The 18,398-nt window shown below is 42.0% G+C and overlaps 2 protein-coding genes across 6 annotated transcripts in view; one reads left to right on the forward strand and one right to left on the reverse strand.

Annotated features, from left to right (window-relative positions):
* Window positions 1–6,646, reverse strand: part of ccdc57 (coiled-coil domain containing 57) — a 24,756-nt gene extending 18,110 nt beyond the window's left edge. For 3 of the 5 annotated variants that reach the window (XM_023822663.2, XM_023822662.2, XM_023822661.2), the window contains exons 1-2: window positions 6,562–6,646; window positions 6,209–6,316 (exon numbers count right to left, since the gene is read on the reverse strand). In XM_023822663.2, coding sequence (XP_023678431.2) covers window positions 6,209–6,316; window positions 6,562–6,631 — 178 coding nt within the window. In that variant the 5' untranslated portion in view covers window positions 6,632–6,646. Of the gene's footprint in view, window positions 1–135; window positions 267–3,570; window positions 3,706–6,208; window positions 6,317–6,561 lie in introns of those variants that run through there. The other 2 variants (XM_023822665.2, XM_023822664.2) reach the window with 2 other exon arrangements.
* slc16a3b (solute carrier family 16 member 3b) lies at window positions 3,590–13,839 on the forward strand. The gene is made up of 5 exons (XM_023822667.2): window positions 3,590–3,723; window positions 8,357–8,599; window positions 9,400–9,543; window positions 9,889–10,668; window positions 10,863–13,839. Exons 2-5 carry the CDS (start codon window positions 8,377–8,379, stop codon window positions 11,237–11,239), a joined length of 1,524 nt encoding a protein of 507 aa, XP_023678435.1. The 5' UTR covers window positions 3,590–3,723; window positions 8,357–8,376; the 3' UTR covers window positions 11,240–13,839.
* The last annotated feature ends 4,559 nt before the right edge of the window (window positions 13,840–18,398 follow it).

Consider the following 18,398-nt stretch of genomic DNA (forward strand, 5'->3'; position numbering starts at 1 on the left):
ACGCACTATTTCCACAAACTAATTTTCAATACGCTACATGAAGTTTAGCGACCTAGTATACTAGAAGAGATTACTTTGGAATTATCGTTTGGAACAGAGGTTGCAAAAATTAAAGCTTATGCAAAAAGAACTTACTAGCTAAGAAACGGTTTACTTTATTATATATGTTTTTCCGTCTCTAGCTGTTCCGACGACCGTGCTTGATTAGTTCGCGCTGCACATAGAGAGCACGGTTTACATGGAAACGACGAGCCAGCGGCTTACGGAGAGTAACGGTGAAAGTTGTCCGGGCAGAAAATTTCCTAAAGCGGACCAAAATACGGTACTGGTTAATGTATAGACTATAGACCCTTAAAAAACAGAATAACCTATTATTAATTATAAGCGAACAATTTTAAATTTTCTCTTCTCTTGATCGTTTTTGGTCTTCATAAAATGAGTGAAATGTAATTATCTATTTCTTCTTTACGTAGATGTGAGGTAATGGTGTATCAAGTTTCCGATAGGCACATTTACAATGTTGGAGGTCATTCTTTGTACAGTATTTGAAATATCCAGTACATTATCTAATTCAAATTTTAGTTCATTATCTAAGCATAGTTACAAAATACAACGCAAGTTACATTGTAAATTAGGCAACTTCATCTTGGCTCAACTCCAGTGCTGTTGAATAGAGAAGTCAAGAGTTACAAAAAAACACCTTAACAGCATGTCACTAGGTATTAAAAGATATAGAATGTAGAATGCAGACGTAGATTTTGACTTTAAATGCCATAAAAAAAATCTTTAACGCTTAACTCTATTAATTAATGCTATATGCCCAATTGTCTTAGAGAAGGCTGGAAATCTGCACATGCTGGGACTTGCCAGGACCGTGTCGCTTCTGTCTTCCCCCTCCCCCGCTTTATGAGGGGCATGAGGAACACCGCATTTCTACCTGCCATAGCATGAAAACTAATTGCAATGACTGTCAATCCAACAATAACAACTTTCCTCTTCCATCATGACTGGTTCCCATGTATCCTAATCCCATGTCCACCTAAATATATGCATTATATCATCACACACACACTCCTACAAATATACATGTATGTGTATAAATAATATGATTATATGATGAGTTGCAGGAGTTTTCCAGGTAACCATGAACTTTGTAAAACACACATGCAGATGGAGGGGGGGGCTGGGGGTGCCCCTCTTACCCGAACTATTAAAAGTGTCTCCCTTTGAAGGTACTGAGAGTCACTACCCCCATCCGCGGTCAGTACATTTGATCAAGGGCCCCTCAAAAAGTCTCTGCACTACGGGGTCAAAATGATTGATTTTGCATAATTTGCTTATATATAATCAAGGGGAACCCTTCACCATTGATTAATAGATGCCTTCACACTTGAAGCTGATCATATTTCTAGCAGGAATGACAGATATACATAATATTAAGATCAGAAGATTCAAATAGTCCTGGCAGAGGAGTCCTATGGTCTGTGACCTCACCCCTGATTATACAGAGGAGAGTCCCGCTTGGCATCCGTATTATAATCGGTATTAGAAGTAACCTGTTAATGTTCGCAAAAAGTGCTTAATTATATCTTTCTCTGGTGCCACGTTGGCATGTCACATAGCTGGCCATGTCCCTGAATTAAAGAAACACTGACATGTTTCATTTGAAAGTGCTGACTTTTCTGTTTCAGTCGGGTTGCTAATGAAATGATTATATTATCCGACGAAGTTAGTTCTGTGCTCAGGACAGCAATGTCCCGCACTAAAAATAAAGACACAATTGTAATAGGAAATAAGCCCCCAAAGAACTTGTGTGTCCTTATGCTGTCACTAAATGTCCCTTTTAGCCATTTAGCTTATAAAATTATTCATCAGTGTTAACATCTGAAAAACGATAAATGCGTATAACAACATTCCAGAAATTGTTATTTCCTGTGCTAGGAGCATAAATCCAGGAAACCTGGTGACATGGGCGTAATATCCAGGGGGGTTAGGGGGGTCATGACCCCCCCAATAATCAGATCCAGCCAATATAACCCCCCCCCCCAATAATCATGTTTCCCCTGTAATGGGTGGAGACCTCGACGCCCCCCAATGTTCCAGCCAAAGTTACGCCCTTGCCTGCATGGTGACGTTCAGACAAACTGGAAACAAACAAGCCTTGGCTCCTTAACAGCGACGCTCAGTCAGACTGAGCCGCCAGGTGACCCCTAGAGGTTCTGATGCAAGACCACAAATGGAAAGAAAAAAAAGGTTCACACAACAGCTTTATAATCATTGCTATGCACTGTCACTATCGCTATTAGCATATCGTTCTCTTCCTCGTTTTAACCAGCATTTTCAGAAAATGTTGTATAAAAATTAATAAAAACACTATCGTTTCAAAGTACAATAGGCTTGGTAAAAAAAAAATCATTTTGATCACAATATCTGTCAGATTTCGCCATGCTGTTGACCATGGTTCTGATCAAAACTGAAGCTTTGTAATTAGTCATTTCTAATAAATTGAAGTATAAGCAGATTTTGAAGTGTAACATTTTCTGCCCATGGTTTCCATTTTTCCATTTCTCACTGGACTCTAAAGTTGGTTACGAGGGCAGAGCGGATGAGATGATTGTTTGATACGGCAGCAATTAGAAAATTAGTTACTTAGTTAATTTCAAAATCTAATGTGCCTCAATAATATATTGATGTGCGTGACGTTTGATATATTGATTGCTGAATATAACATTGCGATTACCTGTTTCCTGTTCAACCCATAATAAAACCTCACCCAAACAGATGGAGAATAAAAAAAGACAATACATACTTAAAGTAAGATAAAGTGATACATAGGGGCAGGGAGAAAAAATAAATGAACAACTCGCCAATTTTCATACGTGCTTGAAAAAATAAATAAGCTACATTTTCACAATGGTCTAGGCGTCTAGGGTCTGAATTCACCGTGGATGCTCCAATAGACCTGAATAACACTTTGAAATGGTGAGAGTTAGTAAGATGTCACTTCGGTGTCACTGTGATCATAGAGTGAGCGCGTTTCACAGTAGGTAGTCGACAGGACGTGCTGTGCATTTGAAAGAAGCGTGTGACATCCTTCTTTTCACCAAAGCGTATGTAAGCTCCATAAAATGCATGGAAACTTTCATTATTACCCAAATAGCTCAGTAAGAGGTGTCTCGCGAGGAGATATATGAACTACATCCTAGAAAACATAATTAATATTTCACTTCTGAAATGGATGTTCCTGTGATTAAGTCAAGATAAGACTGAGAGTATTTGCATTTCTTTTGTGTCAAAATCATTCCACATAATGCCGGTTATCTGACTAATAGAAAGAATGTTCAAAGGGTTCTATACTATTAAAATTGGCAGAATATTAGATTTTACGCCTAAGATTTTTTTTTAATTCAGTATTTTATATTTAATTTATTACTGTGCCGGATCGTTCGACGCCATAAGCGTTGACAGACACCGAACAAACGTGTCTGGGTCAGTCACTGAAAAAAAAGCCGCGCTGTACTAGAAACGTTACGTAAATGAAACCGTCAAGTGCAGCTACAGGTTACTCACCAGTGATCCTGTTCTATTTCGCAAGGGGCGGAGTTCCTACACACAATGTGTTTTACCCTTCAGACGTGCGGGAAGAAACGTGATTCAATGGTATTAAACCGTTAGTTCGGGAGAGAGACCGGGCGAGACCCGCGGTGTACAAGCATCCTCAAGGTAGGTGATTCTTAGTTCCCGAAATGAAACTTATGATGGGAAATAATGTGCGCTGCATCACTCTGTATAATTAATACGAACACTTCCTGGCTTCTGAATTTATGCGTAGTTGTTATTAATAATAAACTTGTTTTACCTTTTTTCTTTTATAGGACAGTCTTTGGTCGTTAGTATAATTGTTTGTAGAATGGCGATAATAGAACGTGGCAATATAACATTATATTTACGAACACATCTGGCACTAAAGACTGAAAGCAATCAGTCGACTGTGGAAAAAAATAACAAAGTATGCTTAGAGCTCACAAATTAAGCCAATTAAAAAAACGTGGTTTATCCTTTAACGGAAATGCTCTATAACAGGTTATTTAGTCGGAGAGTGAATCTCGTGTCTTGATGAAATCTCAGAAGTGGGGGAAACCCCTAAAGCACGATTTTCCCGTTTTCTGACATTATGTTCGTATATTTCGTAGAAGAGCGATGTTATATTGTGCACATGACTTTAGTGTAAATCAATAAGCATGCGACGCCACTAGTAAAGCTGGCAGCTACATATCGCGATCACCAGCGGGAGATGATGCTATGCACGCAGTAGCAAGGGATAGTCCATTTAATAAGAGAAAACACCAGTATAGTCTGCCAACGCACCGAAAGCATCGCGAGCTACAGAAATGTTAATTACAATATTGTAGATTTGCCTTCAGTCATCGAGAGCGCGTCGCGTTCCACACGTAGCCTCTTAGGTGATGCACCTTCATACACCTTCTATTTTAAGTGCTGTCTGTTTGTATATCACTCAAGGCAGACCTGCTAAAATAAGAATTAGTAGGTACGTACAACCTCATTTTCCACGTAAAAATAATCCACTGATGTTGTAGACACAGCTGGTATATTTGAATTCCACAAATAAAAGTAATCTCAAAAATATCTAGGCTAATATATTTTGTATATAGTATAGTCGTTTATTGTGAATATAGTTTTTTGTATAATATCGTAAAACATCTATATATACATCTATATTTTATCTCTTACATGCCTTATCCTGTACCTCAAGCCATCCCCGTATTAACCAAACTACAAGAGCCAACATGCATTGCGCGCCTTGATGTTACGTGCCTTGGGCTGCATCCGCACATGGTGACTTGATTTCCCAAGTGGTTATTTTTACTATTTTTAAAAAATGTGCTTATATGGAAGCTTAAGTACTTTACGCATTATCAGTGGTATTAACAAATTTATTTGGGTACATCTCCAGCTTTCCTAAAATTTAACGGGTAATTTTAACACGTAGTAATTTATGACATTTCAGGCCGCATCACGGTGCACACTCACGTTTTCGGAACGTGCAGGTGGCGGTGTGCCGCTTTGAATTGTATACTGTACTATGAAGCTCAGTACGCCAAACATTATTTAACCATTAGATATGGAAAAAGAAAATTACGTATTCGTTTACTCAAAAGTATAACCATTTTATAGATCACATATACAATTAAACGGTCTTAAAAGAGCAGTCATAATTGGCTTATCATTCGTGCCTTCATCGTTAGCTTCCTGTATGTATAGTACGCATTTATTAAAACAGTTTGTCCTGTGATGCTAATGTGATTTGAACATTTATTAATGTGATTTGACTGCACATTAATTAATTTTACAATTGTAACAGAAGCTGGAAGGGTTTACGCCATCTGTTGTGGCAGGTGTTTGTTTTAGCACTACAGGTGAATGTAATTTTAAGTGTATCACAAATTTGTTTTTGATTGTGCTAACGATCTTATGAAACTCGTTCTGTCTTCACATATATCTTAGTCTATGTCAGCGTGTGGTTGAAGATGTGTTCAGTCCGTGTTCTCCATGATGGCTATGAGAGACTATCAGTGGAAATCCATTGTTCATAAGAAGCACGTCTGCCAGCCAGGTTAGCAAGTTTTAGTAGCTGTGCTAAAAAAGATCCCGATTAACAGGTGTCCTGCCTGAGACTTATAGCGGGCAAGGAGTTACCAAAGGAGGAATCGCAGGGGAAATGGCAAAAGCTGGGGACAGTGTACAGGGTATAGAGCTAACATACACATGTAATATTTAGGCAATTAATAAAAATCATTATGTTTTGTTCTGTTCAATTAAGTTTTTTTGTTAAATGTATGTGTGTTTATATACAGCTCTGGAAAAATTAAGAGAACACAGCACAATTTAGTAACACACACCAATAAACTGAGAAATGAGGGAAACTCAAAATTGTGCTGTGTTCTCTTAATTTTTCCAGAGCTGTATATAAACACAAACTGCAGCCTGGTTTCTCATTGATGAGGGTCCTCACTTTGTGGGACTTCAGTCCTGCTTCTAGGAGCCTGATACAAACTGTCCTAGCAAGGCATTTCACACCTGCCCTTTCCCATTCCTTTTGAAGGTCACTTGTTCATCCTCCGATTCATGAGAAACTGGATGAGTTAACAGTCATCTCTGGCATTAGAAAGTCGCTTCCGCTCTTTACCTGGCTGGTTTCTGGTCGTTCCCAGTGTCTCCTGCTTCACCTTATTCTTGTGCACTGCGGTCTCAAAGATTTTGAACGTGGAAGCAACCTGCTGCTCAGCGTAGCCTCCTGCCAACAGAACCAGGATAAAACCAGGATTTAAGAATGCAGATTTTTAAGTATGGAGTGGTTTCTTAATGTTTTCCAGAGCTGCATATAGTGATGTATATATGAAGCATATATGAGTTATAGTATTAGTTACGGAAGAGCTTGTGCATGCCTATAAATTTGGACTGGAATTCCCTCATGAAGCCACAAGACTGCTCTATGTTCCATGTCAGGCCTGACATTTCAGTGCAGACAAATGGTCATACTTGCATATACACAGCTGGCTTGCACTGGTTTGGATATGAAAATGTCAGTTGTATTTTCGGAGGGGCACATGTATGCTGGAAGAGGCTTTGGGGGCAAAGAGGGCTTGGGCTGGGTCATTAGCTGGGGGGAATATGCATGACGGTCGGAGAGAAGCAGGGACATGCCTGTGAGTGGGGGGGGGGGGGATGGGGGGTGGGAGTGAGTGAGAGAGAGAGAGATTTATGGAGAAGCTGAGTCAAGGACGGGTTGTCCTTCTGGATCAGCCATGTTATTGCATTTTCCTTCCTCATGAATAAGCAGCATGTACTGGTGTATGGATTGAACTTGTGATCAGTGTTCAAATTAAACGCTAACCTGGGAAATGTGCAATTTACAACCATGAAATGGAGCTGAAATGTCCCCACACTGAATCATTTGGTGACAATGGAAAAAAATATATTTTCTAGGAACTGATTTTCTGTTTCTTCCAGAAACTTGCTCAGTGGTAGATATTACTAATAACAAAAATTCAGCAATGAACACGTTGTGGTCATTAAATAGCACTGCATTTTTTAGGGTTGGATTGTTCTGACTCACAGGGGAATTCTGGTTATAAGTTACAGAGCAGGACTCACAAGACATTTGGGGCCAGATTGGGGGCAGAATTATGTACAGTGGTGTTATAAGCCAGTTAGAGAGACGGCCGCCCATGCTCGACCTCACTTTGACATCCATGTGAATATTGTGCAGTGGGAAGGCAGCTTCTGGCCGGCCCTGCACTGCGTCACCAATGCTCTGTATGCCAGCGGTGTATTATCTTCCAGTGTGGCACTGGGGGGCCATTTCACAGCCCCAGTGGGTGGGTGATTTCTCTGGGGTCTCCTTCCAGTAACACCGGGCCCCTGAAAGCTGCTCAAATATAGAAAAAAGCCACAGTCCAAGGGCCCGCGGCCAGGAGGTATGAGAGGTCATGGTTTCTTAGGGGTGTGGCGGTTGGCCCAGGGTAAATTAGCATCCGGGCATCTCACTTTCATGGATAACTGACTTTATCAGGTGCCTATGCTGTGAATCAATGCAAAGTTCACAGCAAGATGGTTTCGCTCTTTTTAAGGTCACACATGCAGAATAAAGTGCTTCCATTGTGTTCCTGAGTGAATAAAATATCGGTTGTGCAGCCAGTAGTGTCTCGAATTCTTAATCTCATGTCAGACATTCATCCATTCGCCTTAGGGTCACGGGGTAATGTCAGGCTTATGGAGAGCAATTCCCAGTGTGTGATTTAATCAGCTTACACCAAACAGAAATCAACACCTAATGCTGATGCAGACACAAAGACACTTAAAAAAACAATAGAGTTGAATATTTAAAAAAGAAGAATGATCTTAGCAAGATTAATCACCAACATGTTTATATTAAAAAAAGAAAAGGATGGCTGTTCACAGTCCTTCATTAATAATTGGGGGTGATCTGTTTTCATGTGGTGGTTGTTAGGTGGGGTTGTTAGGTGTAAATCAGCAGCAGTCCATTGGTGACTATAGGAACTATTCTACAGCTGCAGCAATTGCAACATTAATCATACAAACAACGGTGTGTTGGCAGGGTTGTACCAGGCATGGAAAAAGCTGTGAGGTGCCCCCTTACTAACTCAGAGACTAAATTTAATATATTATCATAAACCCTGTGACCCTGGACGGGATAAGTGGTTATAAGATGGATGCATATTGTGCAATCTTGGAACATGTTTGTTAATCTTGGAACATGTTTTTACTCATTTTCTCAAGCATTTAACCTTGTTTGTAACACTTCTGGGTGCAGGGTAAACAGCAAAGAGGATCATGGGGGGAGTGGTTGTGGACGACGGCCCCAGCGGAGTGAAAGCTCCGGATGGAGGTTGGGGTTGGGCGGTCCTATTTGGCTGCTTCGTCATCACTGGATTCTCCTACGCCTTTCCAAAAGCTGTGAGTGTATTCTTCAAGGAGCTGATCCGTGAGTTTGGCGTTGGCTACAGTGACACAGCGTGGATCTCCTCCATCTTGCTGGCCATGCTCTATGGAACAGGTATGTCCTCAAACCTTCCAGTGACAAATGAATAGTTCTACACTACTCTTTATGTAGGTAATACATCAACTACTTGACTGACTCATATGGGCATTTGGGCATGTGATCAGGGACGACATATCCTCGGGGGGGCACCAAGCAGGGCAACCCCCCCAAAAGCCCTCCCAGGCACATTCATCAATGTCTTTTAACAAGTTAATGTGATTTAATATCTAATACAGGTTTTCCCCACTGTCCAAAAGTGTATATATAGTGTTCCTGTGAAACCTTTCACTAACTGAAATGATGAATTGATTTATATGGGGAAAAATTGAGTGTTGCTAGACCAAAAAATGATCTACCAAATCATACCAAATAACACACAAAACCTAAAATAATCCCAACATTTAGTAAAAGCAAGAACGACCTGATAGACTATATGAAGTAGAATAAATGTATGTACAATATAGTTTTGCTAACTAAAAGGAATCAGAAGAGGTTTTGAGATAAAGCACTGATACTCAGATGCAGTTTAAAGCTGTGCCGGCTTGATGCTGAGTGTAGTTCCCAGGGTAGGAGTTTGGTGGCGCCACTCTCGCTGCTCTGGACAGGCACTGCCTCTATAACGGCTCGCTGCCGTTAGCAAAAACGGGTACTAATGATGAACTAAGAGCAAAGTGGCGTAGCCTGTTTCATGTTGGATGCATATCTGAATTTCGTGAGCCACCTCATGTGTGCTGTTGCCCAGGGGCACTTAATGCTCTTAGTCTGGCCCTGGGGAATTGCTGAGGTGTGTGTGTCCTGTCTCTGTTTCCTGACAGGTCCTCTATGCAGTATTCTGGTGAATCGCTTTGGCTGTCGCCCAGTGATGTTGGTGGGGGGTCTGTTCGCCTCTTTAGGAATGGTCCTTGCATCTCTTTCTACAAGCATCATTCATATTTACCTGTGCACAGGGGTCATCACAGGTGAGTTCTGTCCCCTCTGTCTGTTTTTGGTTGCACTTAGTCTGGATATGGAGCGTTGAAACCTTTGTGAAGCATTGAAACCTTTATGAATGTGCCTGTAGTTTTGAAGTACCCTTTGGATTAATGTTTGCTGAGCAGCAGTGTTTATTCAGAGCAACATATCCTTGATCATTAGTTATTTGTGTTTTGCATAACTGAAGCAAAACCCTGCTTTAGCGTGCAATCTTTTTCTGGAAACTCAACCCAGACCCTTTTGTTTACAAACACAGTTCCCGACCGATGTGATCTTGTATGCTTGCGCCTTAATCGATGTTCAGAGTTGTTGTGGCTGTTGTTTATCTTCAGGTTTGGGCCTGGCTCTGAACTTTCAGCCGTCCCTCATCATGCTGAACCGATACTTCAGTGAGAAGCGCCCTCTTGCTAATGGGCTAGCAGCCGCAGGTAGCCCAGTTGCCCTGTGCTGTCTGTCCCCGCTGGGCCAGGTATTACAGTACAGTTATGGCTGGCGTGGAGGCTTCCTCATCCTAGGTGGGATTCTGCTGAACTGCTGTGTATGCGGAGCCCTCATGAGGCCCCTGGTGGACCCAAAGAAGCCAAAGGACGACAAGGGTCAGGAAGCTGCAGCGGTGGAGAAGAAGCCCAAAGCTAAGCTTCTGGATTTCACTGTGTTCAAAGACAGGGGCTTTCTCATTTACACTGTGGCTGCCTCCATCATGGTGCTGGGCCTGTTTGTGCCACCAGTCTTCGTGGTGAGCTATGCGAAGGAGCTGGGCAATGAGGACACCAAGTCAGCCTTGCTCTTGACCATTTTGGGTTTCATTGATATCTTTGCCCGGCCCACCTGTGGCATCATCGCTGGCCTCAAATGGGTGCGGCCGCGTTGCGTCTACCTGTTTAGCTTTGCCTTGATCTTCAATGGCACCACAGACCTGATTGGCTCCATGTCCATGGACTATGCCGCGTTAGTCGTCTTCTGTATCTTCTTTGGCGTCTCCTACGGCATGGTGGGTGCGCTCCAGTTTGAGGTGCTGATGGCCATTGTGGGCACCGAGAAGTTCTCCAGTGCCATCGGCTTGGTCTTGCTGATGGAAGCCATTGCTGTGTTGGTGGGACCGCCCTCTGCAGGTGAGTTTTTATTGCATGCACTTTTTTTTTTTTAATTTTAAAGTTATTTTGTACCCTCAACTTTACCTAATGCAAATTGCCAACTTTGACAGAACGTAACACAAAACCTACCAGCCGATCATGATGTGGGATTTTCAGGTTCTATTTGGTTGTTTTAGGTTTGTTTTGAATAATTGCTCTCACTTTCTTTGCAGGCCGTTTGCTTGATCACACCCATAAATATATGTTCGTCTTCTTGTTGGCTGGCACTGAGGTGGTCCTGTCTGCCATAGTGCTCGCCACGTGCAACTTCTTTTGCATCAAGAAGAGCCCACAGGTTTCAGAAGCTAAGCTGGAGATGGCCGTGGCAGAGACGGAGACGGAGCAGCTCAACAAGCCGGCGGAGGATGAGCAGCAGAGAAGCAAAGAGGCGGAGAAAGAGCAGCAGGGGGAGAATGAGACAGAAATGGAGAAGGACCTGGAAGACAAGCAGCCCAGCAGCCCCCAAGCGCAGTCTGAAGCGGAGGAAACCCCAAAGGACAGTGAAGAGCAAAATGGAGGTCTCGTCGCCAACACAGAAACCTATCTCTGAGAAGCAAGAACAGCAAAAAGGAGGAGAAAGCAAGCTGAAATTTCACAACCTCCCGCTGACGAAACGATGAGAAAACCATGTACGTGTTACAACAAAGGGGACTCTACTGCCTCCTTTGCTAATAATTGGTGTTACATAGTGTTTTGTGTGGTGTAATATGCTCTAGTGGGTTCTGTCAGAATGCCTAGCAGACACACGTGCTGATGATGAATCAAAGAAGCATCCCGAAATGGAACAAACTATTACTGCCTCTCACATAAAAGGAGGCGAGATTCTCTCTGTAGAAGCACTCCAGCCTTTTCCCTCACTGCGAAGATGCTTCCAAAGCATTGTTAGAATTTCCAGAGATTTCCACCTTTCCTGCAATGGTATCCTGAAAATCTTGAATTCACCTTGTAGGCTCGAGTCTGAATCTGACTGTTTTAGCTTGCTTTAACCTTGCATCTGGAGTGAACGCAAACTCTATACTGCGTGGACCTTGTCAGTATGTTCGTCGTGACCCCCAGTGGTATGACCGTGGCCAAGAATGCAAGACGAAGACAGCAGGGTCCTGCTTCAAATCCTGAATCACTGTTCCAGGTAATATTCACACGGTATATAAATATTTACACTTAATGGAGCTAGAAAGTTTAAGGGACTGTAGCCCTGATAAATAAAAATCAAAATGCCGAATATTGCGCACGCAAGCAAGTTCGTGCTTTATGGCTGTAGCGAATAAGAACATCTAGTTTAAAGGTTATACGCAGTGCACAGAATCACCTGATACCTACATTCTGTGATATTGTGAGCATAGTTCATAAATGTCAGCATAAGGATACATTTTTTGCTGTCAAACTAAAGAAGAGGCGACTTGCAGGCTCTTAGATTCTTGATTATTTAAAAAGGTTCACAGAGAGCTTTTGTTGAACCTTGATAAGGCAGTACAGTAAAACCTTTAAGTACAGTCACAGAGGGAGACATGATGTGCTTATTACTCTCATGCATTTTTTGCTTTTTTTTTTAAATGTATTTTTAAATGAACCGTTGAGTTATTTTCATGATGCATGTCATTTAGGATCTTAAGTATATTTCTGGTTTGCCGAGAAACTGGTTAAAATGGGCATTAGTCACTGTACATGGGACACACTGTTTTGTTTTCACTGTCCGTAGGAACTGAAAAACAGTTTTTGTTTTTTTTTTTTTTTGTTCCTACATCTACATACATTTCCCCTGATATCCTTTATGCAAAAGTGGGCTTGAAAATGTTGGTATTGAGTTCACAGACAAACTACTGCCTCAGTTTATGGTTTAATTTCGAGATCCATAGCTAGTTAGTGATTAAGTCTAAGCTATTAAAATAATAAACTGGTTGATCTTCAGCCTCCTGTTTAGTGTGAGCTGGACCATGTATTGGAACCCGGTCAGAAGTCCGGCAACAAGACCAACAGGCTTCTTTAAAGTGCACATTAGCTCATCCTGTTCCTTGGACCAATTCTTGGATGCCTTGCCTGCTGCTTATTGCTGAGTGTGACATCACTGCTTGTAGGGAGCACTGGGAGAGGAAGATGGGTCACTTTTGGGGAAAGCCTTAAAGAAGAAACTAGAGGGCGAGGCTGGCTTGTAATATTTTTTTTTTGTATAACAACAAAAGCCCAGTTTATCCACTGTGTCCTGTTGGTAACTAAAGACCATTAAAGAGTCTTTCCTTCTTTTCGGATGTAAATGTCACAGGCCTTTCATGCACTGGATTGCTGAAATTATTTTACGGAAATTGCATACGTGTGAAGCTGAGTTTTAGTCTGGCCTCCTGTTGAATGTAACGCAACAGCAATTTGCAATCTGCACAGGACCCCGTTTCCTCGCACAGGTACAACCTCCATCCTGCAGTGGCCCTGCATTTGTGTCTGTTTGTGCACGTTTGTATGGATATTTCTGGCGTGTGACCCATAGTACTGTGTTGCACCATCATATGTGAAGCTGTACCGCTCTCTCAGTTTCGCGAGCAGAGGGGAGGGACGTCTAACCACCAGAAGCATACAATCTTAGGGACTAAAGGAGAAGTTATTTAAAAAAAAAAAAAAACAACATTTGCATTTCACAAGTTCAAACAGAGCACAGGGACTCTGCTGTTTTGCCTCCTCCCAGGCTTAGAGCAGAATGATAAGGATAATTGTCACACGGTTTCAAGAAATGCTACTAGTAAAACGGATACAAGTAGGTGCTTGTGGTAAATGGTAAATTGTTGAGCAACTAACCTCAGCTATTTCAGCGGCAGATGTGTTACTGTCATACACTCTGCAGCAGTGGGCTTAAGGCGTCCAGCTGCCACTTTCTCGGTCCGTATTGCTGCAGACTGTCCTCAGCATTTAGGTCCCCAACCCCCCCCCCGATCTCCACATACTTCAAGCTGAGTATTGTGAAATGCACCTTTGTGTCTCCATGTATTTTATTATATTTAAACCAGACAAAAAACGTATCAAGTGTACTCAGACAACCAGGCTCTTCCTCTCTGGTTATTTGTTCTATGAAGGTACTTTATATTTCACTGGGAGAAGAGATATATTTTTTTTACGTGCCTTTACCTGTTGCTGACTTAGTGAATAAATATTTATTCTGTGGGATGGATGTTTCAGTGGTCTTTTGTGAAACGAGATAGATCAGACACCAAAGTGAGCTCTGGGGTCAGTCCCAGATCTGCCGTATGAACATAGGTGACCCACACTCCCATCCAGATTTTGACACTGGCCAAACGTTATCGGTTTTCATTTTGCAAATGAGGGATTGGAAGCAGTACAACACTAAAAGGTTAAAAATTAATTTAGCGTATCACAAAAAAACCTTACCTGCTGTTACACAAATATTTCACAGTCAAATATTTGCTCACTACAGAACTGAACAAAAGAACGACAACAAAAGAAAGAAAATTTGACTGTGTGCAAATTCCTTCCGTTTCATTAAACCTGGTTCTTTGCATAGTACCGACAAGTGCAAAGGTCACCAGGCAAAGATTATCAAGCGCATTACCTGTAAGTGTAGTAAATCTTGTGCTGCATCGCTATATTTGTGAAAAATAGTAAAAGTATAATGTCTAAGTGTCTGCATCAATCTCCAGCACATGGTTACAGGAGAGGATGACAAAGGATTTTGACAGTTGTTGATGCAGCTATACACTATAAATTTCTGCACACTAAGCACCATCTCCAAACATTGGGTTTCATGTTTTACATGCTTTAGAGAAGGTGCTAGAATTGGCCTCTGAGAAACACGAAACGGCGCCGTGATCAGAATTCCAGCCTCTTGACGACGTCACATACCAAGGTATAACCATCAAATTATTCAATCTATCTTCCATTGTAAAAAATCCTGTTTTCAGATCACAAGTTTCCCAGGACAGTTTGCTATATTGAAAGGAATCTCAATAGACTAATCATGCTAATTTCAAATATTACGTCAAACTTGGGGCATTAACATCTGCCCCGGGGTTAGTTACCTACCACAGTGCCAGGCCAGCCCAAAGACACGGCTGGGCCTCCCCCCCAGGTTGGCCTAATCCTTTTACCCCTAGCATCTGGGTAGGGTTGGGCAATTTGGCAAAATATTTTGTCTCAATTTTTTAGGAGGTTGCTGGTAGAGTTGTCACCCATCCCGTAATGAAAAATAAAATGCCATGTTTTCATCCAAAACGTAATGTGATTTGTCCCATACTTCTTTAGATTGAAACTGGAATGCAAACCTGCAGCTGTCTGTGACTGCACGCACTTGCATTCCGTATGTTCTACTGGATTGCAATGCTGCAGGTAGTGAAATATTATGTCCAGTTTTAATTGACAAGTTTTCGGGCATAGAATACACAGTACCAGCCTGTCGTGTGTCGCACCTTTAAATTAGTATTGCCAGACCACCAACGTGAATCCACAATATCTCCTTTTTAAAAATATATTGTGGCTGCTGAACTGTCACTTTCTTGGCCAACACAAAGTTTACTCTGAGGGAGTTTCCTATTGACAGTTAAAGTTACACATTTGCTTATATAAATTTTATGAGTCATATTACGATAAGCTGATATATTGTCTACATCGCCCAGCCTTTAGTCTGTGCCACTGAATGTCATCCCCTTTCTCTCCCATTATGGGCAGACTTGTCAAATTGTAGTATGGGCTGTAGCTAGATACTATTTTATTGGTCAAAACATTGTCATTAAAATCCTTTGAAACCAACATGATGTAATTTAATCACACAGACATGTTTTAAGCACAGGGGTCCCTTGCATCGTATTTCAGTTCCTTCTTGAGGGCTACAGCAGTGACTTCAAAACACTCAGGGGACAGAGCAGCGGGGCTGAAAAATGACCGTACTTCAAAAACATGGACACGATCCAAGAAATCCTCGTCAAGTAAAATATCTCCTTCTCCTGGGAGATGGAGTTCTGTACACCAGGGAACCGAACATCTGATAGCCCCCTTCCACTCTCTGAAGCACTCAGAAGGCTAAGGGGTGACAGATGGGCGAGGTCGAGGCATTTGGAGACCATGTATACGAAGAGAATCAGCCACATGTTTTATCCAGGGAAGGGTAGGGCATATGGATAACTAAATGGAGGTCGTGGTGATGTCATGTAATAAGCAGTCATCCGTCTTCCAAACATTTATCCAGTACAGGGTGGCCGGGGGCTGAAGCCAACTTGAGGCAGCATGTGGCACAAGGCAGAGGAGACCCAGTGCAGGATGCCACTTCATTTAGATCTGATCCTTAATCTCAGTCACTATATACGACTGAGTTTTCTTTACTTGGTCTATGCAAAAACCCAGATGACCGACCCCTGAACCCAGGTGTACATGAATTCCCTCTCTGTAACAATATCTCTGTCCAAAGAACAAAGATTGGAAATTAAGGAAGTATCTAACAGAAATCATTCAATTAGCTGATAAAACTAAATGACTGGTCATCTGAGGAGAAAGACCAGGCTCACAGCAAGCAAACCCTCAAACACAGTACCTTCTGGAAAAGAACAGAGGTGTGCTATTTACTCAGCAAAAGCCATTTTTAATTGATTTAAAACTAGGGATTTTGATTTATTTCAGTACCATGTTGTACATACCACCACTACCTGCTTAGAAGATTTTACCTTAAATAAATTTATTGCAAACTTAAGACTGAATTAGAAAACCAGCACAAAACATGGTAGTATTTACACAATAGTCAGTGCAATTTAATTGTGTTAAGCTGCTTTTATATGGATTGTTTTCAATATCTTTTCACGACGGGCGTCACCTGTGCTTCAGCTCAACATGCTATCAGCCGTTTTCGTCCTGCCAATCCCAAAGCTAAAGATGTCCCCCATGGGAGGAGAGTAAGACCAATGCAGGGACGCAGAAGAGCGCATCCGAATCCTCTCAGAGTGAGATTAGAACGCGTTGAGGGTGCACCAGCTGGCGCGTGTGCCTAACTTAATAAGGTGGACAATGCACCAGTGATTACATGGGGAAGCTGCTAAATAAACCCAGACCATTGCAGGAAGCAGAAAGAGGTCATCACCAGTGAGAGTGAGAATTACAGCTTGGTAAAGATTAGCTTTCATCCCACCTATACTAACCCATTTCACAGCCTCTGCTGCACTCTATGACCCCCCCACAACCCCCCAAGCATTCCCTCTTGTCATTTTAGGCTGACCTTATTGCTCAGCCCCCCCCCCCCCATTGATTGCTGGCACAATGCCAGCGACTCCTAAGTGATTGACGATCCCGTATGGTCACCATGGTTACAGGGCCTTCTGGACATCTCTCCACCCCTGACTGTTCTGCTAAAGCCATCAGTACTATATACCTCTACAACAAACCATGGCCCTTCGTAGCCTGGTAGCTACAGTGTTCGTTCGATGAAGAGCCAAATGCTCCCAGGCTTATTTTGTGGAATTTTACTACAGGATCAGCTGTTTTTCAGCTGGAATAACAGGGAGGTAATTCTAGTTAAAAACAAAACACAAAACAAAACAATCAGCTAGTAGTGGTTGCGACCTGCTTGGGGTGATGAACGACTACACTATTAACCACTACTCATCTGAATATGTTTATACACATTCAGCGTGTATGTTGATGCTTCCATGTCCCACTCTCGCCAGTGTGGGGAAGCAATTAAAAAAAGCCAATAGGATGTTGGGTTACATCTCTAGGTGTGTGGAGTTTATGTCAAGAGAGGTGATGCTAAGATTGTACAATTCCCTGGTAAGACCCCACCTAGAATATTGTGTGCAAGTTTGATCACCATACCTTAAGGAGGACATTGCTGCCTTGGAAAGGGTGCAACGCAGGGCTACGAGAATGATTCCTGGTCTTAGCGCTCAAGCAAAAGAGACTAAGGGGGGACATGATCCAGGTGTATAAGATTCTAACAGGTCTGGATGCTGTTCAGCCAAATGGCTATTTCAATATTAGTTTAAATACTAGAACTCGTGGCCATAGGTGGAAATTAATGGGAGAATATTTTTAACTGCATTTGAGAACGCACTTCTTTACACAGTGTGTAGTTAGAGTATGGAATAGTCTTCCTGCTAGTGTAGTGCAAGCTAAAACCTGGGGTTCCTTTAAATCAGAGCTAGATATGACGTTAACAACTCTGAGCTATTAGTTAAGTTCTCCCCAAACGAGCTTGAAGGGCCGAATGGCCTCCTCTCGTTTGTAAATTTCTTATGTCCTTATACAATGGTAGGAATTCTTCCAAAAGAATGAAACACTATTTTTTCTCTTACCAAACTTGTAATACTTGCTAAAACAAGGTAGCAGCTGATCCTGAAAACCACTAGAAACATGGTATCTACTGGTTACCAATGCCTGAATTTCATGGCACCATCACCGAGCAACCCTGATGCATTTGCATGGGAAAAGTTTCTCCGCTGTTGGGTAACAAAGGAGTACCCTTGTTACAGGGGCGTTACATGAGGCTGAGTGCGTCATACGCAGACTCAAATGCTGCTTAAGGAAATGAGTTTGATTTACACATTCCAGTCATCCTACAAGAGGGAAAAACCAGATTTCATTTTCATGTTCAGACATGTAACAAAGTTTGCTGGTCTGGATTTGCTTCTGCTCAGACCAGCGAAACAAACTGTGTCACACACCAAATCAAAGTACTAAACATACTTAAAATTGAATCTGAATTAAATCTCATTCTCAGTTGACCTACT

Source organism: Paramormyrops kingsleyae, chromosome 5 (assembly GCF_048594095.1).
Source record: "Paramormyrops kingsleyae isolate MSU_618 chromosome 5, PKINGS_0.4, whole genome shotgun sequence".
NCBI lineage: Eukaryota > Metazoa > Chordata > Actinopteri > Osteoglossiformes > Mormyridae > Paramormyrops > Paramormyrops kingsleyae.